This window comes from Mastacembelus armatus, chromosome 14 (assembly GCF_900324485.2).
Source record: "Mastacembelus armatus chromosome 14, fMasArm1.2, whole genome shotgun sequence".
Lineage (NCBI taxonomy): Eukaryota > Metazoa > Chordata > Actinopteri > Synbranchiformes > Mastacembelidae > Mastacembelus > Mastacembelus armatus.
Window position 1 is genome coordinate 12136979 of NC_046646.1, and position 25597 is coordinate 12162575.

General features: G+C 38.7%; 3 protein-coding genes across 4 annotated transcripts; 1 reads left to right on the forward strand and 2 right to left on the reverse strand.

Moving 5' to 3' along the window:
* The first annotated feature begins 60 nt into the window (after positions 1-60).
* alg9 (ALG9 alpha-1,2-mannosyltransferase) lies at positions 61-6731 on the forward strand. Of its 2 annotated transcripts, XR_003296997.1 has the most exons (16): positions 61-216; positions 1169-1304; positions 1444-1578; positions 1904-1974; positions 2100-2188; positions 2393-2528; positions 2630-2717; positions 3005-3110; positions 3560-3682; positions 4088-4242; positions 4352-4481; positions 4582-4729; positions 4988-5117; positions 5219-5349; positions 5659-5857; positions 5898-6730. XR_003296997.1 is itself a non-coding variant. In XM_026328285.1 (15 exons), exons 1-15 carry the CDS (start codon positions 77-79, stop codon positions 5780-5782), a joined length of 1842 nt encoding a protein of 613 aa, XP_026184070.1. In that variant the 5' UTR covers positions 61-76; the 3' UTR covers positions 5783-6731. The 2 variants fall into 2 exon arrangements, 1 of the variants encoding a protein (XP_026184070.1); XM_026328285.1 differs by having other exon boundaries at positions 5659-6731.
* Positions 6732-7522: 791 nt separating this feature from the next.
* Positions 7523-10455, reverse strand: layna (layilin a). The gene is made up of 8 exons (XM_026328853.1): positions 10311-10455; positions 10164-10184; positions 9718-10015; positions 9213-9370; positions 9089-9133; positions 8882-8944; positions 8658-8754; positions 7523-8314 (listed from the first exon to the last, which is right to left on the reverse strand). The coding sequence occupies exons 1-8, from the start codon at positions 10384-10386 to the stop codon at positions 7603-7605; spliced, it is 1470 nt and encodes a 489-aa protein (XP_026184638.1). The 5' UTR covers positions 10387-10455; the 3' UTR covers positions 7523-7602.
* Positions 10456-13654: 3199 nt separating this feature from the next.
* Positions 13655-24420, reverse strand: LOC113143456 (complement factor B-like). Its single transcript, XM_026329085.1, has 18 exons — positions 24349-24420; positions 23706-23912; positions 23432-23617; positions 23160-23336; positions 22202-22288; positions 21770-21909; positions 20572-20719; positions 20338-20469; positions 20025-20144; positions 19697-19834; positions 18947-19059; positions 18598-18724; positions 18201-18339; positions 16297-16373; positions 15460-15557; positions 15166-15295; positions 14764-14813; positions 13655-14569 (listed from the first exon to the last, which is right to left on the reverse strand). The coding sequence occupies exons 1-18, from the start codon at positions 24404-24406 to the stop codon at positions 14393-14395; spliced, it is 2304 nt and encodes a 767-aa protein (XP_026184870.1). The 5' UTR covers positions 24407-24420; the 3' UTR covers positions 13655-14392.
* Positions 24421-25597: the final 1177 nt, after the last annotated feature.

The following is a 25597-nucleotide window of genomic DNA, read 5'->3' on the forward strand; positions in this document are numbered from 1 at the left end:
CCATACTGAAAGCTGTCAATAACCGGACATTGCCGAAAATGACCGAAGTTCCGACTCGTGAGAAGCGTCGCTAAACATGGCGGCCAAGGCGCTTCGGCAGCGAACCAGGCGAGGCAGTAGACAAGATGTCAACAACGTGAACGTCTCCGCCGAAGCTCGGCCACCGAAAGAAGAGAAAGGCAGCGATGACACTAAAAACACAGACACCCGGCAAGAGTGAGTATGAGCCGAGAGGAAAGACGTCAGAGTCGTCGGTGCTAGACGCTCCATCCCCGGGCTGACTGACAGCCTGAGCGGGGGTAGCTAGCTGGTTAGCTAGCAACTTTGATAAGTTTTGGACATAACAGTGACTGATATCGTCCACCTAACCATCTACAGCACCGTGTGCTTACTGACATATGAACTACAATGTCTGCTCGGTGTTTAATCCTCAGTAACTACTAGTTACACCTTTGAGTTTGTAACGTAGTGGAGTCGCTGGTCAGCTTCATTCATTCAGTCCAGTGTCTGGGTTAGGACTGACACCATGGGGTCATCTCATGCTCAGCACTTACCTAAACACTTATTATTAATCTGTGGATGGTGCTGCTGACACGTGGCTTAGGTCCTTTAAAAAAAAAAAAAAAAAAAAAAAAAAGCGTTCCAGTTTGTAATGTGACGTGTCATAATATAACGTAAACCAAGGATCAGTGCTAAAATGTATCTGAGCCAGCTAATCTGAATTAATCTGATGATGAGTGTGAACAGGAGGAAACACTGGCAGACAAAAATGGACAAGCAACAACATGCTCTACATCTTATGTTATTTATCTACCTGTGTCTCTATAATAGTTTGCTTTGAAATCAACAATGAGATAATGCAAATAATTGTTAGTTGCTACCTTAATAATAATTATTACAGAAATGTATAAGGCAGTCTTTAGGCAGGATGCACAAAGAAAAGAAAAACTGAAAGGTTAAACAAAAAGCAAATAAATTATGTAAAATCAAAATCTCTAATAATAATGATAAAACTTAAGTAATCAAACGAATCCACCACTACTACTAATAATAATAACAGTACAGGATACAGGTTTGCTCTACATGAGGCAAGTCAATATCCAATTTTTTAAATTATGCACAAATATAAATTCATGTGTGTATGTGCCTGATTTTTTTTTTTTTAAAGGTCACTAAGCCGTGGAGGGCAGGTATGGGCTCCAGAAGGTTCAACTGCATTTAAATGCTTGCTTTCTGCACGTTTCTGTGCAGCTCTGCTCAGCAACATTTCAGACTGCGATGAAACCTTCAACTACTGGGAGCCTGTGAGTACTGCTCACTAATACCACTATCCCTAAAGTGCAGTATTTGTGATTCATCTATAATAATTTTGCAACATCTCAGTATTGTTCCTTAAAGTTACCGATTTTCTTTTTGTAACTGTGGCCATGATTGCTTTGACAGATGCACTACCTGCTCTATGGCACAGGGATGCAAACATGGGAATATTCTCCACTGTACGCCATCAGGTCATATGCTTACTTATGGCTACATGCTCTTCCTGCTTGTTTGCATGCCCACGTTCTACAAACAAACAAGGTAATTTTTCCAAACTTGCTGTCATTTCATTGCTTGTTATTGTAGATTTTTGAGATGACTTCAGCTGACCTTTAGCAAAATCAGCTCCTGATACGAGTGTACTGTGGTTACTTTAAACTGTGTCATGGAAGGAAATAACTTTGTGTAGGAACATAAAATTTGTTATAAATTTTGAGATACACTCCTTTTGAGAAAAATGTGCATTAAATTAAATGAATTATTTAAATGCTCTTAGGGGCCACCCTAAACCATAGATGAATTCACAGGTATATATGTCATTGAGTATTTCCAGTAGTTTCAGGTTTGTGTTGTGATTGTGTTGCAGGTGTTGGTGTTCTACTTTGTACGATGTGTCTTAGCATTCTCCTGCTGTGTCTGTGAACTCTATTTCTACAAGTGAGTTTACCCTCCTCTTAAATGGAAGTGGATGTCCCTAGTGCTTTGGGCTGAAGATATAGATATCCATGTATATATATTAATATAGAAGTTAACAACACAGCTTGTGTGTGTGTGTAACACAGGGCAGTGTGTAAGAAGTTTGGTTTGCACGTTGGCCGCCTGATGTTGGCATTCCTTGTGCTGAGCACAGGGATGTTCTGCTCATCTGCAGGTTGGTAATATATTTGTTTACTTAGTTCTGTTTCTGTTGTCATCTCTTACTCCTTTAATCAGTCTGTATTATTTCTTCACTTTATCTGACTCAGATAATTGTCTACCTTTTAAAATGGTGTCCAGCGCTCTTGAGGATTTACTATCCATCTTCATACCATTTTTCTCAGTCTAATATTCTGCTGTTTTGTTCTGTTCTCCTCAGCATTCCTGCCTTCCTCTTTCTGTATGTATACGACCCTGGTGGCTATGACAGGGTGGTTCCAAGACTCAACACCGTTAGCCATTTCTGGTGTGGCTGCTGGTGCCATCGTTGGCTGGCCGTTCTCTGCTCTGATTGGGTACGATTGTAAGCTAAAATCCCTAGTTATTGGTACTTTGCCCACACGGACTTGTCAAAATGTGCTGCTCTATAGACAGTTTTGGATTATTTTCTCCACAGGATTCCAATTGCCTTTGACCTGCTGGTGTTAAAAAAGCAGTGGAAAAGTTTTATCACTTGGTCAGCTGTCGCTCTACTTCTGATGCTGGTGAGAGTATTTTCAAAAAATGCATCTAAAGGCTTTAAATTTACCTATTACAGGACTGAGGTGCATGTGGGTGAGTTTCTGTCACAGCTGCAGTGTCTGCACAGAGCCTTTGTGGGAGAGTTAATCATTAAATTCAGGAATATAATCACATTATGTAGCATACAGAAAAGTAATAACAGCGCTGACATATGATTCTTAAAAAAATATGTATTGTGTTTATGTTGCTAAAGCAAAATATTAATAGTCTATTCACTTCCCCCTCTGTTCATCCTGTGTCTCTTTCGCAGGTACCTCTGGTGGCAGTGGACTCTTTTTTTTATGGCAAACTGGTCATTGCTCCACTTAATATTCTACTGTATAATGTCTTCACTCCACATGGACCTGATCTCTATGGTAATATACAAGAGCATACATCATTAATGTATTATTATGTTGTCATGTTAATAATGGGGCTTAAAGGATTTTACATGAGAACATTAACCATTTAAAGCTGCAATATTTTATTGGACTCTAGAGGACGTCACACCAACAGTATTATATCAAATCTGTTGAAAATGTACCAGTAGGTTTCTATTTCTGTCTGTTAAGTGTAGGGGAAATAATCCTCAGAATTATTAATTCACAGACTGTAACACAATATGTGTATGGGACTGTATTCCTTTTGTCCTCACCATCAATACTGAATGTTTTGTTTATTGTAGCAAATTCTTTAAAAACCATCTCTGTTGGATTTCTCCTTTAAATAATTCATGACAGTGATACACTTTTGTTTTTCTATTGATAATCTGTAATTTTATTATCATAATCAGTCATTTTTGTATTTTTTTGTGTTTATTCCTCAGGTACAGAGCCTTGGCATTTCTACTTTGTAAATGGGATTTTGAACTTCAACCTGGTGTTTGCTCTGGCACTCTTTTCACTGCCACTCACTGCTCTCATGGAGACTTTGTTACACAGGTTCAATGGTGAGGACTGGGTGTGTTTCAGCACTAAAAATGTAAATATGTCATTGCTTGAGACAGAGAGGGTGTCTGCTCTACCAAAACGATTTTTGCATGAAGTGACGCACTTTTTCATTGTCTTGCTGTTCTCCTGTTTACATTTATCAGCATGGGTGCAGCATGTTGTTCGGGCAAACAGATTAAATGCTGATATAACTTAATGAAATCCACATTATTAGTAGGTATTAAAAATAAATAAAATAAAATAGTAACAATGCCACTGATGTTGCATCTGAGTCTGCCTCAGTATAGGCATAGAAAAAGAAGAAATTAAAGGTACAACATGTTTAAAGAGTCTTTTGTCTTTTGGTTATGGTAATTTTCAAAATAGTTCATCTTGTGATTATGGTATACTTATGTTTTCTGCAGTGCAGAACCTGGGCCGTCCATACTGGCTGACGCTGTCTCCCATGTATCTGTGGATGTTGGTTTTCTTCACCAGACCTCATAAAGAAGAACGTTTTCTCTTTCCCATCTACCCTCTCATCTGCCTCAGTGGTGCAGTAGCCCTGTCATCTCTACAGGTGTGGTTTTACTCTGTTTTAGTTGCCTTCGTTTGTTTTAGGCTTTTTTTAGTTGTGAATGGAAATGCATGTAAAATGATTTTTTACAGATGAATTTTATCTCCTGCAGAAGTGCTACCACTTCCTTTTCCAGCGATACCGCCTGGAGCACTACACAGTCTCCTCAAACTGGTTGGCTCTAAGCACGGTCATGGTCTTTGGATTGTTGTCTCTGTCTCGCTCTGTCACACTCTTCAAAGGTGTGTGTACACACAGACATGATGCCACTATAAAGCACCAGTGCCAGACAATAAAAACAACAGATCCGGATGAACAAATGAGGATTTTCTCTGTCCATAGGCTACCATGCACCTCTGGACCTGTATCCAGAGTTTCATCGCATCGCCAAGGATCCGACTCTTCACTCCGTCCCTGAAGGCAGACCTGTCAGTGTGTGTGTGGGCAAAGAGTGGTACCGCTTCCCAAGCAGCTTCCTTCTACCACACAAGTCAGTACGCAGGATTCTTACAAGTCTTCAGTCCAATAAAATATGGAAAATGTGTTTAATCACTTTCAAGTTCATTTATTTACTTCAATGTGAATAGGCAGAGTGTATCTTTTAAATCTGCTTCACATCTCTATAATTAACATATATTATAAATAATTCTTAACCAACATCATGGAAAAATTGTCATGCAAGATACACATGTATACTTGACTCCCTGTGTCTCGTCACTTGCTCATAGTTACTGTTTCTACTCTCCAGCTGGCAACTGCACTTCATTCAGTCTGAGTTTAAGGGGCAGCTGCCTCAACCATACGCTTCTGATCCTCTGGCCACACAGATCATCCCAGCTAACATGAATGACCAGAACCTGGAGGAGCCAACAAGATACGTGAGTCACTTAAGACAAATGCTTGTTTTGTTTTTTTTGACTCATAGACACTATAGTTCATAGTATTTGTATTGTAATTGTGGAAGCTCTTCTCTGAGCAGGTGGATTTAAGGCAGTGCCACTACTTAGTCGACCTGGACACAGAGGAAGAGACACCACTTGAGCCACGTTATTCAGCCAACAAAGAGGAGTGGAGTGTAGTCGCCTATAAGCCGTTCCTGCAAGCATCAAGGTATTATCCCAAATGCATTTTCCCATTTACATAGAAACAGAAAAAATAAGGACTCACAAACTTTTTGATATCATAATGTAAATCTTTGAATTTGAGAAGAACATAACATATCTTAACAAAGTAACAATAAAAGGCCTATAATAGAGACTAGAAAAAATAACAAAACCTTATTATACATCAGGGATATTCTCAGTGTAAAGCAATTTACTTGACAAAACTAATAAAGACAGACAAAATTAATAGCTCCCTGCTTACACAGGCTTAAACGAGATCGATCCATTTTTCTACTGAAACATTTTTCTCTTTCAGGTCATCTCCTTTCCTCAGAGCGTTCTACATCCCATTTATATCAGACCACCACACCACTTACAGGCGCTACATCATCTTGAAACCACGACGGCAAAAGCAGCCTCGTAAGCGCACCCATGGTTGACCTTCCAAACTCAACCTGGGCCCGACTACAAAATCCATACAACAGAAATCACTTCCCGTCAACATGGCTGGTATTTGTGCGTGTGTGCGTGTGTGTGTGTGTGTGTGTGGGTGTGTGTGCGTGTGTGTGTGTGTGTGTGTGTGAGATTGTTGGACGTGCGCATGCATATGTTTTGAAGTGTTCGTCTCATGAAACATTTGAAAATACAGTATCATACCCTTTAAGGACCTTATGTCTGTTTTCAGGCATGTGAATGAGTGTGTGTGTGAGAGAGAGAGAGAGAAGACAAAGTATGCAGGTCTCAGCTGGACATTTCTATGTCATTTGAGCGTGTGTGTTTGGCTGTGTAAATCAATGTCTTACAGTGGATGCACACTACAAGATTTAGACAATGACAGGTCATTACACACAAAAGTATTTTCTTTCCATACTTGTCTATTTTAGCCATGTGGCCTAAATGGGAACATTTTTCTTAATCAGAAATCAATGAAGAAATCTTGTAGTGTTTGCTTGTCTGCATTTAAATATCTTTGTGTGTGCTCTGTTGGATGAGTGGTGGGGGATGAATGAATGAAAGTGTGCATTATTAATTTAAGTTGGAATGTTAATAAAAACATAATTTACTGTGAATACAACTTTCCTTTGTTTTAATATTACTATACTCTACTATATCACTATATATTAATATATTAGCAATATTACACCCATATTAAATTCGAATCTTAATTTATTGAAGATTTCCTTATGTAACAAACATACAAACCAGTCTCACAGAAGAACTGTCAAGGCATTATACATTCTGAATGAATAATAATGATGCTATTGTTTTCTCATTCTCTTAGTATCATGCTGTTGTCAGGCTGCAGGCACTCAAGCTGAATTCAATATATGAGCCACCTGTCCACTTGCGAGCATTGTTTTTCAATAAACTCAGGAACAGAAGTGAATCAGTGTACATCTTCCAGTTTAAGGATGTATCAAAACAATCTTTTTTTTTTTTTCTGTCTGTGCCCTCGAGCAGCATTGTTTTGTTGGCCAGGGGTGTCAAAGTCCAGCACTTGAAGGTCACGGTCCTGCTTGTTTTCCACCTATGCCTGAACCTGTAGTTTCTGATTACCTGATCCAGGTAGATGGATAGATAGAAATACTTTATTCATCCCAAACTGGGAAATTCCGCTATCAACAGTGGGTATGGGATCTTTGAAAAACAAGCAGGCCAATGGCACTCGAGGACCAGAGTCTGACACTCTTGTTTTAATCTATTCGAGGTAGCCTGTTTTGTATCTGGTAAACGTGGGTATGATAAAACTGTATTTTCAGGCACTGGAATCGTAATGGTCCGAGATCTTGATAGTTATCCTACCAGGCAAAGGCAGCATAACAAGGCCATGCAAACAGGCTGCTACACACTCTCACTTTTAATCACTTTCAGCAATATGTAGAGAAAAGCAAAAGAAGACATGATAAAAGTCTTGTGGCGCACTTCATTGTAAGTACATTTTGATTTGGCTTTCTTACTGGGCCTCTTCCCCTCAGAGATCAAATGCCTCTGAGGATGCCCAGGTTGGTAATTTAGGTGAACTCTTTAATTTCAAATGATACATTCCCTAAATTGTTCATAATCCCACAAATTAAGTATCACATGGTGTATTTTGGGCCCAGCAACAAAATATCCTCACCTGCTTTCCAATCTCCCAGGAGGTTTTGGAAACACAAGATAAAAACAAATACAATGTACATGCACGGTTTCTGACACTCTCACAGACGTACACAATCACAGCTCCACTGCTGTACATACAATGAAGGAGCTGTATAGAAGATCAATAATTTTCTCTGCTGATCCATTCTTGTTCATTGAAGTATCTTGTTCCACCGTCAAGATTCAGGCCATTTCTGTAGCAGTCCAGGTTTGCCTGGTAGGATTTTCGGTTTCCATAGGTTCCGAGGCTGGTTTGATAAGTGTCTTCCTTGCCGTTGGAGATATATGTTTGATAGAGGTCAGCCTTTACTGTGTGGCCTCCAGCTGTCAGTTTGGGATCATAGAGGTCACCCACTCCTCTCATGCTACCGTCATACAGTCCTCGGTCGCCATACAGGCTGTTGCTGTAATGCTCGCTCTTGGTTGTACGACGACCTAGACTCCTGTCATAAGACTCTCTGTGCCCAGTGCGACTCAGACCGCTGTCATTCAGGTCCCTCTTTCCTGAGCGGCCCAAGCTGGTGTCACAGAAGTCACGGGTGCCACGACGCCCAAGGCTGAGGTCATTGAGGTCAAAGTTCAGGAAACAACTCTCTGTGCTGGCAAGCGTCACAAAGCCGCTCTCTGTGTCTCGACCTCCCAGGTTGTCATAGTCACCTGTTGGCGTGTCAGGGGAGGAGCATAAAAAGGAAGTGTTCTTTGTGTTCGGGCGAGCTGAAACCAGGTCATCGTCCTTCTGAGAGCGAATAACGTTGTAGACATCAGTTGGAGTCAGGCTAGGGCAGAGACCTGGGTCTGTCTGGCATACTTCTGATTTCTGCTGTTTCCTCCTTCTGTCTCACAGAATAGTGTAAACAACCACAACGAACATTAGAATACAATAAATCAGAACCACATTGTTTACAAGTTGTGGAGAATACCAAGCTCATGGATCATACAGACAGATCCTACTGACAAATAGTGAAATAACAAGGTTTATGCTTTCAGGACCTCAACCTTCATCATCATCCAAAAACTGTTATAGCATTCTAGTGATCCACATAGTTACGCCAGTTGACCTCTTCTTTTAATACAAGGGAAATATATTCTTTTTATTTATTCATTTATTTTGTATAGTCTTATGAACAGGCTTTTCTAACAATGATATTAGTATTTGCCTGCATTTTGCATCCTCACCGTTTGACAAGCAGTTTGAAGCAGCAGACTCCAGTCACTGTCAGTAACAGCAGTATCAGGGGAATGGTGGGAATGATGATGTAAACCAAATTAATAGCTAAAAAAAAAGATACAGACAACAGAAATGCAGATTTAATAACTGATGTTGGTGTTTAATTATGACAGCATAGTATATGTTCTTCTGTGCAGAAAATAGCAAAAAAATGAATAAATCTTGGGTCAACCTGTATTTTTGTCCTGGTTGTGGTCACTTGGATTCCATGGCAGCACAGATGATGGAAAGACATCTGTAATGAAAGGCAACCATGATACTCAAACCATCGTACTTTGCTGTGATTTGAGCACGCTCAGTCTTTGAATGTTCAAAATATCTACTGAATTCTGTGCTGTCTCAGTTTGTATAAATACGATCACTGTAAGCACATGTTTACCTGACTGAGTGGTGTTAGGAGAAGGAGGAGAGTCTGATAGCTTGTCTGAGGAGAAAATAAATAACAGTCAACAATGTTCAACTATTTCCAGAATAAATAATACTGAATTAGTACGCAGTAATACCTGTAGTGTATTTGCAGATGAAGTTGTTCTTGGTTTCGCAATTGTCGTCGTTCCACTGGAACATGTACAGCCCCCCCAGACCAGGGGGAGCGGACGGTTGATGATACATTACCACACACACCTCATAGCCACATGATGGTTCATCCCAGTGCCAGTTCCTATAATAAATACACACATAAAACACATAAACAGAATCACTTCTGTCCTATAGACGAAAATTTTAAAATTTAGCTGAAAATTGATATTGGTCTAAAAAGTTCAGTATTGACTGTGGTAAGATTTATAATCTTAGAACTTTTGGTTTTTCAAAAAATGGGTTTTTAGAAAGAATTATTAATATGTATTCTTATTCTGTAACTCCTATATCAGCACTGTCAAGAAAATAATTCAAACTATTCCCAAACATGGATAGGACTCTCCAAACTAGAGCATACTCATGTGACTTATCATACATATTATTCCTTCACTTTTTCACCCCTTGACCCTCTAAATAGCCCTCACCCACCTAAATGTAGACTTGCTGCCATCCAGCCAGTAGTACTGTGAGGAGCAGTCTGAGCTGCTGTCCTCGTTTCCATGGTTACGGCGAAGACCAATCCAGAAGTCTCCATCGGTCGGGCGGAGCTCTGTGATGAGCTGCTCTATTATCTTCTGCTCGGCCTCTGATTCGACGCTCAGCAGCTGCCCTCCATCCCGTCTGCAGGCGAGCTCTGCCTCTACGAAGTTCAGCCTCCGCCGGAGCTCAGAGAAATAGGCCAGCTTGTAACACGGCCTCCCTTTCCCTGCCTTGCAAACACGTTGACCTGCACCCACACACATACAATTCATTATATGAGCTGAATGTGCATAACTCAATAAAAGAAAACATACAGTGGGATTTACTGGAAATTATGGGAATTATGGACCCATAACTACAGACGTAAGGTTAGTTGTAGGAAAAGGGTGGCTTACCTCTGGCTTCAAATATATCCGCTTTAAGAACCAAACATACAGTGCAGAGTCAGGAGGGCAAGCCATGAAGAAAGCAAAGATGCAGCAAAAAATGATTAAAGAGTTTATGTTGGCGCCATGTTGTGTTTTTCATGTGTGCAGGCTTACCTGTGATGAGGCTCGTGGCTGCAGCTGGACCAAAGCATACAAGCAGAAGGTGACAGACGATTGTTAGCAGATCCATCTTTGCCAGCTATAGTCTGTTCACTACCACCTCTTGCCTTTCAGTTTAGTTTTTTTCATTCTGCTGCCTGGTCATAGTGGAGTTCTGGAGAAAGCAGGCAAACTCTACCTGAACTTCAAGAAATCCAAAGAGGAAGCTAAAGAAGTGCTCTAGAGGCAGGTCTCCTGCTTTCTCTGATGAACGAGAGAGTATGTGAGACAGACAGAGACCTGCAGGAGGAGGAGAAAAGACTGTGCGTGTTTGGGAGGGGGCTGTAATCTGTTAAGAGCAGTCTTAATGATTGGGAGAAGAGACTGCATCGATCGCAAGACATCTAATCATGCAAGTGCTTCTCATCGTAAACGCTGACAAGAGGCAGATTTCACTCCTTCTTTTATTGGTTAAGCTTTGGATATTACCATTACAAAAGTGTTACATGAAAATGATCTCCTCTAACTCAATCAGGGTATTTTTTAATAATATTCTCTATACTCTCTTATTGTGTTTCAGTACAAGGCACATCAACACAGCTGATATTTCCAAGAAGTTGGATAAGGCGTGCACTTTCCTTCCCTTTATTGGTTTTGTTCTCTCCTTTAATTTTCAGCAAGACAAAATAGTTTTAAACTGTGAAAGTTCTGAAATAGATATTAGAAATCAAAAATTCTGTTGCTCGCTGCTGTGCTGTCTGTTGTTTTTGGATCGAATCTGACAATGTCCCTGCAACACAAGAAAACATCCTCGGCCATCATGACAACATTTTTTTACTAAGTTCTGCCTAGTTCAAGCCTGTGGGAAAAGTGATTTTATGATTGGATTTTATTCTCTGATCATGTGGTTTCATGCAGATCATGTAGAGAAATCTATCTTGTAAAAACACCAAAAAGACGAGTCCATCACTCCTAATAACAGACTGTGTAAGGCCTGCATGGCCTTTAATGGTCTATGGACCAGAACTTAAGTTGTAAAATTAAAATAAAAAAAAATATATGCCAAATCAATCAACATATTAATTACAAAAAAAATCTAAAACAGTATGTTTTGAAGGAAATTTGACATGCATTTATTTATTGTACAAAAGATACTGACAAGTGGGTTTTCTTACCTTTGGATAAGCCAGACTAGCCTGTTCCCAGTGTTTGTACTAAGCTAAGCTAACTGGCTGCTTATGGTAGCTTCAGATCTCCTGAACAAACATGAGGTTATCAATCTAAATGAAAAAAATGATTAAGTGTATATCTCAAAACCTTGAACTTTACTATAACATATCATATCATTTCAAATTATTTAGCTCAATATTATAGATACTAGTCCAATCAGGAGCATCTCTGTCTACATATATTGTATTTTAATACACAAGCATCAGTCAGCAGAAACCATGGATGTATGTGAGTGTAACTCGTTTTTCAGAGCACAAATGGTGGAAAAGTGTATGTATGCAGTTCTTAATGGTAGTAATTTCTAAAATGGCCCATAAGGCTGATTTAAGGCTTGCAGAGAGGCAGATCAGCCAGAGTTTAAACAGCAGGATGCTTCATCAGGAATATGCTGTGTGTGCTAGCGTTGAATAGGGAGCGGGGTGGGGAGGTGGGGAGGTGGGGTAGACTGTCTTCATGCATGCTGCTCTATCCAAACACTGCTAATCAGTTTAGGCGTAGATTGATTTCAGCCAAAGGGTTTCAGTGTTGTTTGAATTGACGGTGGGGTACAGCTGGGAATAGAAGACAGAGAGGTTACTGAGTCCTCCAGAGGGATTCAATAAGAAATGGACCAGGTTTTAAATTTCCTTCTTGTTTACAGCATTTGAGACCAAGAGAGGGTTTCATTAAATTAAGCCTCTCCCATTCGTCCCTCCTCTCACACAGTCTGTCTTCTTTTGTCTCTGTCTTCTTTTCTCATCTCACTGACCACATCCCTTTCTCCCAATTAGTTAAAGAGAAACCAAATGAATGTTCCCATGGGAAACCAGTGCATCACCGACCCACACACATGCAGACACTCCCTCCCACACAAGGTAGGCAGTTCACCCTGTCAGAGAAACCTAACAATAATGTTAACAATTCACCACTATTCTCTGATTTTAGACATTTAGCCAATAGGAATTAGTTAAAGAGAATTGCTAAATGTACATTTCCACTGGGCCAAAGGCGGACAGTGTAATATGGTCAGCATAATTACTCAGTAAAATAACATGACTTGAAACCATAAACTGGCTCTGGTCAAAAAAATCATTTGTAAAGCAGTGGCCCTGTTTGTTTGTGGGCTGTAAAAAAGGGGGGACATGAATGACAAACATTCATTTCCATCTGAAGGCCAGAAAGAGAAAGGGAAAACTTAATTACACAGCAAGAGAAGAACTTAACTTTCCACTAAATTCAATTTCAATGATCTGAGCGGGCACACTGCCAGACTGAGTGTCCGCATTGCGTAGACCTGCACAAAGAGCTGAAAAAGGACTCTGAGTCACTGACCTGAGGGAGAGCTCGATGACTCTATCAGCAGAGCTGAGTGTCCATAAAAGAGTTTCGATGAAACCATCTAAGTGCGGTGTAGTAACTCTTTTAGTCATTATTTTTAAGTCTGGAAAAGGCCTCAGAGAAGAAAATTTTATATCCTGTGATTGTGAACAATTTTTCATGTAAACACAGCAAATCATGGGGTTCAAATCATATTGTGAATCTTTTTCAACATAAATCCCCTTATGCTATTCCTGGATAGAAACAGTAAGCACATTGCCTATTTACAAAATACAAATGTCTGCATTATTATAATTTTTACTTTTATTTTAATAATTACTTTTTAATTGCAAATATTAACCCTTTCCATCCCAAGTTGTTGAAACTCTGTTATTATTATTAATCACTTAATAATAGTCCAGAGGCCAAATATTAGAGGAAGCTATTAGTGTGATGGTGGAGCAGTGGTTAGTACTGTGACCTAATAGCAAGCAGGCTGTGAGTTTGAATCCCGTTAAACACTGGGGACTTTCTGTGTGGAGTTTCCATGTTCTCCATGTGTTCCTCTAGGTACTCATGCAGGTTGGGGTTAGGTTAACTGGTGGTTCTAAATTGAGGGTGTAAATGTGAGTGTGAGTAGGGGTCTGTCTCTGTGTGTCAGCCCTGTGATAGACTGGTGATCTGTCCAGGGTATACCTCACCTCTCATCCACGGCCTGAGATTGACTCCAGCCCCTTGTGACACTGGATGGTCCAGGATAAGCCATAGATGACAGATGGATGGATAGCAGTGCATAAATTGGCTCACAAAAAATGACACATCAGCTATAAGAGGGCAGTGTAATAAAAATGTTTTATTTATTAACTCACTAATCTTAGATTGCACATTCAAATGCTTTATATCTGTGTTCACTATATTGAGATGAATTTCCAGTATTGAACCTAGATAGTATTATGTGTGTAAGAGGGACGGAGCGAGAGAAAAAGAGAGAAGAGAGAGAGACTGAGATGGCTGCTTGGACTTAATGTAAGTGACCTTTTTTTCTGCTTTATACAGTCAAAATTAAATTAAAATATCTTCACTTGTTTATAAGCCAAGCCAAAAGTGAAGTAGCTTCAACAAGCAATGTAGTGCTGCACTTGCCTACAGTATCAGAACTGTGGACACACTGCTACAAAAGATTTACTCATTGGCTAGACTCCATACTTGCGCCACTTTATGTGAGAATTGCAACATTGGTTGTCATTTATTGGAGCCGATGTCTGGTTTGTTTGTTTCAACATGCTGTCACCTGTGTTTGAGCTGATCACAATGAAACTGAACTGAGCAATATGGATTAAAAACATTACCTGACAAATATGGGTAATTTATGATGACACAAAATTCATACAAAATATTACAGCAATTACCAAGAAATGAAAAACTACCGGTGTATAAACAGTATAGAAAAATGGTAGGGAAATGTATATCATTTCACTGATACCATAATGTCTTTAACCCTAATGTTTTTAAACGAGTAGACATAAATCACGTAAGAACAAAGCAAAACTAATTACGGTGTGGACATGCACCTAATTGTTCAAAAACTGAAGTGGTGCATAGTCATTCTGGGTGTCATTTCCAAGGATAGATTTGAGAAAAGGTATAACCCTGAAAAGATTAATATGGAAATCCCTTGAGGTTTTATCTGAGTCAACAACGCCACCGCCACCGCACAGATTCTTGGTACCCCAGCTGACCAGCCCAATCTGTAGGAGAAATTGTTGGTTACTTTAGACAGTCGACAAGAATGTACATGGCCAAATTGCATCACCTTATTTATCCCCGTAGGCTTTTGTTTTCCTTCTGAGAGACATTTGCTCATTTCTGAGAGACATTTGCCACAGGGTGCTGCTCATTTGTAATCTGCTGCTGGCTACAGAGAAACAAAACAGCTGTTTACCTGTACGGTGCGCTGCTGATAGTTTTTGAACACGGCACCTCCAGAGTCACCTGTCCCAACAAAAACACACACAGATGGTCACTCTCCATAATAATGTTAGTGAGCCTTTGTAATCATTATGCACAAAAAGCACAGCACCAAACAAAAACAAGAACTTTTTTTTCTCAATAACTGAGGCACAAAAATTATGTGAATTAAAACACATCTTTGTATGTCTGCACATTTTCTTTTCTTACTTAGACAGACATGGATGCCTCTCCAATGTGTCAGTGAGCAATTTGTAGTTACTGTGTGCTGGTGAAGTTACCTTAGCCTAGCTTAGTTAAAGGATGTTGGTGGGATAACTATCAACTCTCCTTAAAGTAGGATAGTAAGTTTGTGTATGCAATAGAGGGAACATACCTGTACATGCAATATGATCTATCTGAGGCTCAAGACCACCAGTGCACAGAAAGCTGTCAGTCACAACGTCCTTTGGATTCTTTGTTGTTACTCCAGGTGCCTGTAGTGCATGTCTGATGCATTCGTCCCGCTGCATCGCACAATTGGAAAAAAAGAAATCATCAAAAGTCAAAAATGACTTTTTTGCTTTGAAAACCAAACAGTCACCTGAGTGAACCAAGTCACAAACCAGTCACATAAACATAGAAAAGAAATATCACATAAATTACACATAACACATTTTTCCAAACTCACATTGTCACCAAGTTTGGCGCGGACATTTTTTTCCTTTATTTTATCCGTCTTGGTCAGGAAACTGAGTGCTTCAAGCTGATCCTTTAACAGAAGCTGCTCTGTATGTACACAGAAATACAGCAACTAAAACACCTCTGTGTCAAGGACTGTAGCAGAAAATGAATAGTTGAAAATATGATTTCTTACAATTGTAAGACATTTTATATGAATATTATTTGTGTAATAAGTAGTCTATTTCTTTTTTTTAATTGTTTTATTACTTTTAAAATCTTTTTATTATATATAAAACTGAAACTCTAATATTATATTAAATTAAGCTTTTTAATGATATATTTGTATTAACTGTCAACAAACACACACACACACACACACACACACACACACACACACACACACACACACACACACACACACACACACACATATAAATAAATGCATAAAAAATAATAAAATATATTAGTAATGTGCAGCCTAAACAGACAAACAAACCAGTCCCACTAATCCATCACAGTCCAGCAGGTAAACATTTATACTTCCTACAGCTTCCTTCTATCTATGATACACAAGTTCTACCTCTAAAATTATACAATTTCTAATAGTAAATCCGTCAACACAACTGTTATAAACTGCAGACGTGTCATGCAAGAATAGAAACTTATGAGGTAGTGACAGTAAATAAGGGGTAAACTTAATGGTCAGTTATTATTCATTTAGCAGGAATGGTCAGGTAAAGTATCTTTATATGTGAAATCATGCAGCTCTACATAAAGCTTTTTTTTGTTTTTACATTTAGGGAAATCAAGCTGTGTGATGTCTGATGGTGTTAGAGCACTGCACCTTGTTGTTTGCAGGTGGATTCACCAATCAGTTGTAGAGCACCACTGGTCTCCTGGGTGCAAGGTATGCAAATAGGTCTGAACAAAATACCAAGAAAACATGAAAAAATAACAATAAGTAAGTAAACAATTTGTAACTCTGGATATTTTTAAAAAAATGCTTGGCAGTCTCTCACAGTAAAAACTGTTTTATCAACATATTTCTAGGCAGGACTGAGAACATAACATCAAATCCATATACAAATACAGTGGGTACGGAAAGTATTCAGACCCCTTTAAATTTTTCACTCTTTGGGTCATTGCAGCCATTTGCCAAAATCAAAAAAGTTCATTTTATTTCTCATTAATGTACACTCAGCACCCCATCTTGACAGAAAAAAACAGAAATGTAGAAATTTTTACAAATTTATTAAAAAAGAAAAACTGAAATATCACATGGTCATAAGTATTCAGACCCTTTGCAGTGACACTCATATTTAACTCACATGCTGTCCATTTCTTCTGATCCTCCTTGAGATGGTTCTGCTCCTTCATTGGAGTCCAGCTGTGTTTAATTAAACTGATTGGACTTGATTAGGAAAGGCACACACCTGTCTATATAAGACCTTACAGCTCACAGTGCATGTCAGAGCAAATGAGACTCATGAGGTCGAAGGAACTGCTCAAGGAGCTCAGAGACAAAGTTGTGGCAAGGCACAGATCTGGCCAAGGTTACAAAAGAATTTCTGCAGCACTCAAGGTTCCTAAGAGCACAGTGGCCTCCATAATCCTCAAATGGAAAAAGTTTGGGACGACCAGAACTCTTCCTAGACCTGGCCGTCCAGCCAAACTGAGCAATTGTGGGAGAAGAGCTTTGGTGAGCGAAGTAAAGAAGAACCCAAAGATCACTGTGGCTGAGCTCCAGAGATGCAGTAGGGACATGGGAGAAAGTTCCACAAAGTCAACTATCACTGCAGCCCTCCACCAGTCGGGGCTTTATGGCAGAGGGGCCTGACGGAAGCCTCTCCTCAGTGCAAGACACATGAAAGCCCGCATAGAGTTTGCCAAAAAACACATGAAGGACTCCCAGACTATGAGAAATAAGATTCTCTGGTCTGATGAGACCAAGATTGAACTTTTTGGCGTTAATTCTAAGCGGTATGTGTGGAGAAAACCAGGCACTGCTCATCACCTGCCCAATACAATCCCTACAGTGAAACATGGTGGTGGGAGCATCATGTTGTGGGGGTGTTTTTCAGCTGCAGGGACAGGACGACTGGTTGCAATTGAAGGAAAGATGAATGCGACCAAGTACAGAGATAGCCTGGAAGAAAACCTCTTCCAAAGTGCTCAGGACCTCAGACTGGGCCGAAGGTTCACCTTTCAACAGGACAATGACCCTAAGCACACAGCTAAAATAACAAAGGAGTGGCTTCGGAACAACTCTGTGACCGTTCTTGACTGGCCCAGCCAGAGCCCTGACCTAAACCCAATTGAGCATCTCTGGAGAGACCCGAAAATGACTGTCCACCAACGTTCACCATCCAACCTGACAGAACTGGAGAGGATCTGCAAGGAAGAATGGCAGAGGATCCCCAAATCCAGGTGTGAAAAACTTGTTGCATCATTCCCAAGAAGACTCATGGCTGTACTAGCTCAAAAGGGTGCTTCTACTCAATACTGAGCACAGGGTCTGAATACTTATGACCATGTGATATTTCAGTTTTTCTTTTTTAATAAATTTGCAAAAATTTCTACATTTCTGTTCTTTTCTGGCAAGATGGGGTGCTGAGTGTACATTAATGAGAAATAAAATGAACTTGTTTGATTTTGGCAAATGGCTGCAGTGACACAAAGAGTGAAAAATTTAAAGGAGTCTGAATACTTTCCGTACCCACTGTAAATGATAGTAACGTGAGACCTTACCTAGCATTAGAAGAGATTAGAACATCGTCCTCCAGTTGGACGAGAGCCACATCATAATCATAAAACTCCGGCACACCCTGGTTCACTTTAGCCTTAACATTGTAGTTTGGGTGCAACATGAAAGTTTTTACTTTTTTCACTGTAAAAGAGACATAGTTATATATATATATATATATATACACACACACACACACACACACACACACACACACACACACACACACACACACACACATATATATATATATATACAACTTAGAACCATCCATTATCAGAGCAAATGATAAACTTCATTTTATACCATAAAACTGTATGAACAGCTAAACTTTTAGAATGTCATGCTCAGATACCTACAACAAAAAGCATGAGTAAACATATATAAGCTTTAAATCATTACCATTGCCTTGTCCATCATCAATATCAACTGCGACATCTTCTGGTAAATCTCCAAATTTGAAGCAGTGAGCAGCAGTCAAGATAAATTTAGGGGTCACCAGGGAGCCAAAGCATTTATTCCTTAGTCCCTTCAAGTGTTAAACAAGCAAAAGTAAATATTAGTTGTATATTATTTAGAATTAGGAAGAATTTTTTACTCAGCAAATCTGGTATTTTTTTTTCTTCATTGAAAAGTATAATCGCTTTAAAATTGAAAGGGATATTTGTTCATTTACATGCCTGAATCATTATACAAATATTGTAATTTACAACTTACAATTTACAGCTAGTCATAATGTTAAAATAACAACCAAAATATTCACCTTGAAAGTGATGTGTGCCATCCATGGGTACTTCTTTCTGATGTTGCCACCTGTGTCATATTCCTTGTGAAGACCACATAGACCCTTAACATCACTTTCATCTGTATGAAAAAAAAAAAACATTATTCCAAATTACTGTTTTTTTTATATATTGGGAGAAGTTTGGACTTCAGTACCACGAACCCATTACATCATAAAAGCACATTATATTCATTTTTTATTCAATGTAGTAGATGTTTTAAACATCCTTTAACTTATAAATAGTACATATTGGACCTATGGTAGTTGACCTGATAATGGAGCTAAAAAACTAGGAAATTATAGCTACTGCAATTGTGTGAACCAGATTTCATTGCAACTCATCCAGACATTTTCCATTATGATTCATGAATGTCAGTACAAAATTCATTTTAGTCTGTACTAAAGCCTACAGACAGACTGACAGAGAGGCATGTCTAGATTTTGTACATTATGTGTATTTTCTTCTTGCTAAAATAGAGATATGATGCATGTATGAGGATGTGGTCAAGTGGAATTGACTTTTTCATATCAGTCAGTCCCTGCTACATCAGTGGTGTTGGGCTGTACCATTTAGAGGCAGATCATAAATTTCCTTTGTGTCAAATTTGAGAGAGGAGATAAATGTTAGAGTAAATACCATACACAGCTCAACTACAAATAGTAACTACAAAAATATGTCACCAGATTCATTCATTACTTTTAGAAATGACTTATTACCAATAATATCATCAAAAGTCTCTTGCAAGTTTTTGATGTTCTTCAATCTGAAGTAATGCTTGTCCGTTGCTGAGTCTGTTGTGAGAGGCAGCAGGTCGTCATCAAAGATGTCAACTCCAACAGCAAAAATATAAATGTCTGCAACAGAATGAAGCATAGCATCATAATAAAACACATTAGGTGGAATTTTATTATAACAATTACAGTAGATGTTACTGACAATAAAGCATCTGTCTGTAGGCATGAATCCCGAAACAAAAACGGGGCTGAATGATAAAAATAAGTATAACAACACAAATCTTCACATAAAGTGAAAAATAAACTTTACCAAGATAATCTTCCCTTGACGCCTTCCTTTTAAGCTCTTGGTCAGTAGTTTGGTTCATGTACACCATGTTCTTTATTCTTGCTACAGTAGGTGCAGGAGAACCACCCATATTATAAGCACCTGAAATGGAAGAAGCGTGTTAAAATGATGTACTACACCTTTTTCAAAATGCAAGATTTAGTTTTTTAAAATAAACTTAAAACATATTACTTTATTTAGTTAGTTTTTGTTCAGGTACCAATTTAAAATCAGTGCTGATTTAACTGCATATGAATTACTTTAAAAATAAAATATATCAAGATGCTGAAATTACCATCTGTAAAAATGATGAGGACATGACGATGTTCCTTAAAACTGTTTTCCCCAACGCGCTGCTTTATATAAGCCATTTTCCCCTCGAAATGCTTAAAGACAAGGTTCAGATCTGTTCCGGCCGTGTTTTTATCTTTGAATGGAAACACACACACACGCAGTAAAACATAATATTGGGATAAAGCTGTGGATTAATATAGTATTTTCAATAACCTCTCTGGCCTACTTCACTCACCACCTATTTGAAAAGTTCCCAGTTTGTTCTTGATATCGACTAGATCTTTTATTTTTTTATCCAAAAAGTCAATAATGTTGGCAACTTCAAATATCTCAGAGGAGAAAAAGACGATTTCATAGTTTGGAGACACACTAAATGATGAAATCTGTGGAGACATAACACAAACCAGTTGAATACAAGGTGCATGGTCTGTATGCACACATGTGAACTTGTGAAATATTTAGTTAATGCAACACCTCCCAATGTATCAAAATGCTTATGGCTGTTATTTTGTTGAGTGATTGATTCATTTATCAGCAGAAAAACTATCCCACATTGTGCATTGACAACAAGTCAAGGGCCTCATGCCAAAAAGCATCAATCAAATTTATGATGCATGATTCATAATGAAATTTACTTCTAATGGGCTGTTGTCCTGGCAGCCAAATGGGATGAGATTATGTTTGTACATGTTGTGTGTAGAGTGTGCCAAATGTGCTTCTAAAAATGTGTCAGACAACATAAAACACTTCATATATCTGCTCATGCCAACAATACTAGTACATGCATTCATGAAATGCAGTGACTACTGGTATTATGATAGTTATATTCTGCTGCTTCCTTTAAAAACTGTTTTTTTTTTCAGTTTATTTTTAAATGTAAAATCATTAGAAATTACGACAAAAAAACAAATGACTTCCTATTGGTTTGAATGAGCAGGCACTCTGGCTGCTGTACCAGCTAAAGTATTTTGGGAGAAAAGTACTTCTCAGTAATATTTTAAAGTTTCTAAATATATCTACGTGACATTTCTGACCCATAAATAATAGACTGCTGGCTTCCTCTGCCCTTGCCCAGCACAAACAAGTCATTTTTTTCCCTTTCAGGATAAATTGATTGATTAAATGTCCAGACTAGTCACACTAACTGTTGTACTTCAAACATGTTCTAGCAACGCAGCAAATTTATTGCCAGTGTCCATCAGCAGCAGTCTTTAGCTTCACCCTATGCACGTCCTCAGCCCCCAATCAGAATTACAATCCCAGTGTAATATACTAGTCCCGGCACATTGCTGACTGTTAGCAATTTCAGCATAATGTAAAAAAGAAGCAGTTCTGCAGTGCCCTTAAAAAAAAAAAAGCACTGTAAAACTTCTAAAATATACTGCTACATATTTTTTGCTCTTTTGATAAGAGAAGAACTGTTTGCTTCTTACCTTAGTAATAAGTTGTAGGACAGCATCTCTTGCATTTCTGAAATGTTCCTCTTCTATGCTCTCAGAAATATCCACACCGATATAGATGTTAAGTGTCCCATTTTTTAAAATCCTGATTATTCTTCCCTCCTGTGTGTCATCTGAACAAGCCACAACAAATGCCGTCATTGTGCCATACACAGTACAAATGGATACCATATTTCTGTAAGATATTTTTATCGAGAAAAGAGTATAAGAATAGACAAGACAGTGTCTTATGGTGCTATTGTACAGAGGAGTGAGTTTCAATGGTGCTGATTAAAAAGTAGAATAAACGATCAAGTCAATACTTGTTTGTTTTATATTTAACCAAATGTTCTGAGCTTCACAAGATGCTGTAAGAAAAATAATCACCTACTTTGATGTTAAATGATATAAACCCCTGGAACTTACCAGTGGGCTCTAAAGTGGTGAGGCTGCCTTTGATTGCAGCGCCAAACGCCTCTGAAACCTCCAGCGGAGTGTCAAAGGTGTGCCTGTCTGCAAGAAGCAAAAGAGACATACACAGCTATATCTAATAATTGTGAAATGGGAAAGCAATACTGCAGGTAAGTCAATGAAAAGCCTGTGAGGTAGCTGATGTAGCTACAGGTGTTTTTTTTTTGTTTGTTTTTTTGGCTGCATATTGAAAAAAGGCAGAACTAGCAGTACAAAACCTGTAAGACTTGTAAAACACAGTGTCAGTTTAAAAACGGCAATAACACAGACATTTTGGCTGGCTCAAAGTGACGGAAATGGCTGCACAACAGAGGAAATAAACGTTGCAGGTAGAGAGAGGTTCAAACCCTGGCTCCTTTCGAATCCACACATGCTACACCTGGTAGATCATGGAGTGAAGGGAATGAAGGGAACTGGCTGTAATAAACTGAGCAAGAGACCGAAGAAAAAAAGGAAAAAACCCACGAAACAAGCAAACAAAAAAAGAACATTTGTTTCAATAAAATATAATTTACTGGCATCAAAACTGATAAATGATTAATCAATTTTCAGCCAAACCACTTGAAATTACTCCATATTTGAAAATGTGCAAATTCACTACTTGTCCTTTTTGGTTTTACATGGTAGAAAATTGAATATTTTTGGATTTGTTTCTGGGACATTTAGCGATGTCACCTTGTGCTCTTGGATTCCGGGATTGGGGATTTTTCTCTGGCATTTTATAAACTAAGATTATTTAAAGTAAAGAGAAATGGAACAATCTTCCTTGGTAGTTCTAACTGTTGGGCGTTGACTTCTAAATGTAGTGTTGTTCATCACTGGAAGTGAATATAATAGAATGCAATTTTTTTCACGAAAAAACTTTGATCGAATGACACAGAATGTCAACAGCATTTGTAGGTATCTGGCTTACAGTAGCAGGCTGGCTCTTGGCCCGTCCACTGGCCGTTCTCCTGACACACCCTCTCATTCGACCCCACCAAAAACAGGCTGCTCCCGCACTGGTATTTCACTGTGTCATCAATTCCAAATATATTCCCCTCTCTTGAGGCTCCAGCTGGGACACCAGGATCAGGACAGGTATTATCAGCTGTGGTGATGAAAAGGACACAAGTAATAAAACAGTCATTAATGTGGGTGTATCTTAAAGAGAGAAAGGACAGGGAGAAAGAAGGTAGGACTTACAGTCACGGCTACAGATTGGAGTGAAGCCACTCCACTTCCCGTGTGGTAAGCAGACACGTCTGGATGAGCCTCGCAATGTGTATCCAGAGTAGCACTCATAGGTGGTCTCATTATCCACAAAGTACTTCTCCTGAGGAGGGTTGACACTTCCATATTCCAACACATTGGGGTCTGGGCATTCAACGCCTGCAAAAACAAAACAAGAAGACCCGAATTGTCATGTAAAGCAGGGAACCTAAAGCAAAGTGACAAACATCATCATCACATCACTCACGTTTGCACATCTGAGGTTTAAATTTCTTGGGTGCTGGTCTCCAGGTGCCATTAGCCTGGCACAGGCGGGTCAAAGCCGGGGATGGATAGTAGCCATCAGGACATTGGTAGATCAACATGGAGCCTATGTTCAGCTGTTTGGTTAGTGTGTAAGAACCTCCTTGAATTTGCATATTTTCCTCTCTGCAAGAAGATTGAACTTCACCTCCTGAAAAGAAAAAAAAGACATTTTGTGCACAGATATTAGAAACCTCCCTGCTGAGCCAGACAACACATTACATAGTTATACTGAGCTGAGTGGTACTTCATAATGATCAAACCCATGTTAGGAAACAACCATGTTTGACTGGAGATAAAGATACTACATAGTATTTTATTCAAATAACACTTAAGATGTATTTTCAGCAGTGATTTAAAACTCTGTTTCCAAATGCATTGTCATTTTTTCAGTCCTTAAGCTATTTGCCTATTACACAATATTGATTTGAGAAATTTTGTTAAATTTGTAAGTTGATTATGGCTAAATTTGCAACAGAAACTTGACTTGACCTACAAATCAACATATTTCCATAAAGGGAAAGCTTCAAATCAAAAATGATATTTTAAATAATTTTAAGGTCTTTGGTTAGATTTAATGAGCTTACCCATGTAGAGGAGAAGTAAAAGAGCAGTGAACCAGTGCCAGCGGACAAAAAACTCCATATTGTACCTCAAACTGGGGAACAATGAGAGGGTTTTGCAGGAGAAGTACCTTTATTTCAAAAGAGACAACCATGTTGACAGAGAGGGAGTGAACAAAGACCATCCTGGTACTGATTAACCTCTGGCAAATAAAGAAGATCGATAATGTGTGTCACAAAATGTTGCATTAATACCAGTAAGACATTAAGTTTTAATAAATCTAACTAATGTAGGCACTTTTACTTAACTATACTTCATTTATTAAAATAACTGGATGTAATTTTAAAATATTAAAACCCAAGGAAAGAAGCAAAAAAACTTCCAATATGTGGCACCTTTTTCTGAAAGATTGGGAACATTTGATTCAGTTCAGTACCTGTTCATTTTTATTCTTGTAGTTCACATATTACTCTGTTTTTGGATCCTGACCTTAAGTAGGTCATAAAGTAGCTCCTCCTGTCTTGATCCAGGATTTCCCATCATGTGTACATTCACTGTCACATGTTGTATAAAAAAACACAGCAATTGTGAAACCCAGATAAAGTACAAACATTTGCCCTCATCATTTCCCAAAACTGGGGGGCACTGTCGACTGTTACTTATGCCTATTGACACGTTGACTCAAGTTACTGATTGAACAACGTTTTCAATCAGTTGTTTTTTTTTTTTTGTTTTTTTTTTTTTGTATTTTCAGTCTCTCTTTTAGTTTGTGTGTCGTTTTATGGTCATGCTGTGTCTCTTTGTAGACCTTTGATGGGATTTGCATCTACAAACGTAAGGGCCCTTAAAAACATAGACTCTGACCCAAGGTCCCACTGAACTCTCGAACCAATAATAGTTTAATAATCCATCCACTGAACTTTTACTGTTTACAGAAATGACTTTAAAAAATCTGTTATTTCCCTTTAGCTACAGAGCTGAGTCATTAACTTTATGTTACTAAGTCACCTGGAAAGTTTCTTTAAAAAATAAAACCTCATTCAGCGTTTCCAACCAGATGCAAATGCTGCTGTGTCTCCAGTTTCTCAAAGAATCACAACTAATCAAGGATCATTTAAATTCGTTGCTGCTGAGCTTCGTTTAATAAACTATGTGAACTATACTTAAGTGGCTGTTTACACAGTTTTTTTGTGTTAAAATGTGTGTACTGCATTTATTTTGTCATTTATTGAGTGCACTGCTCCCTCTCCTGCAGCGCCCCCTTCCGGACAA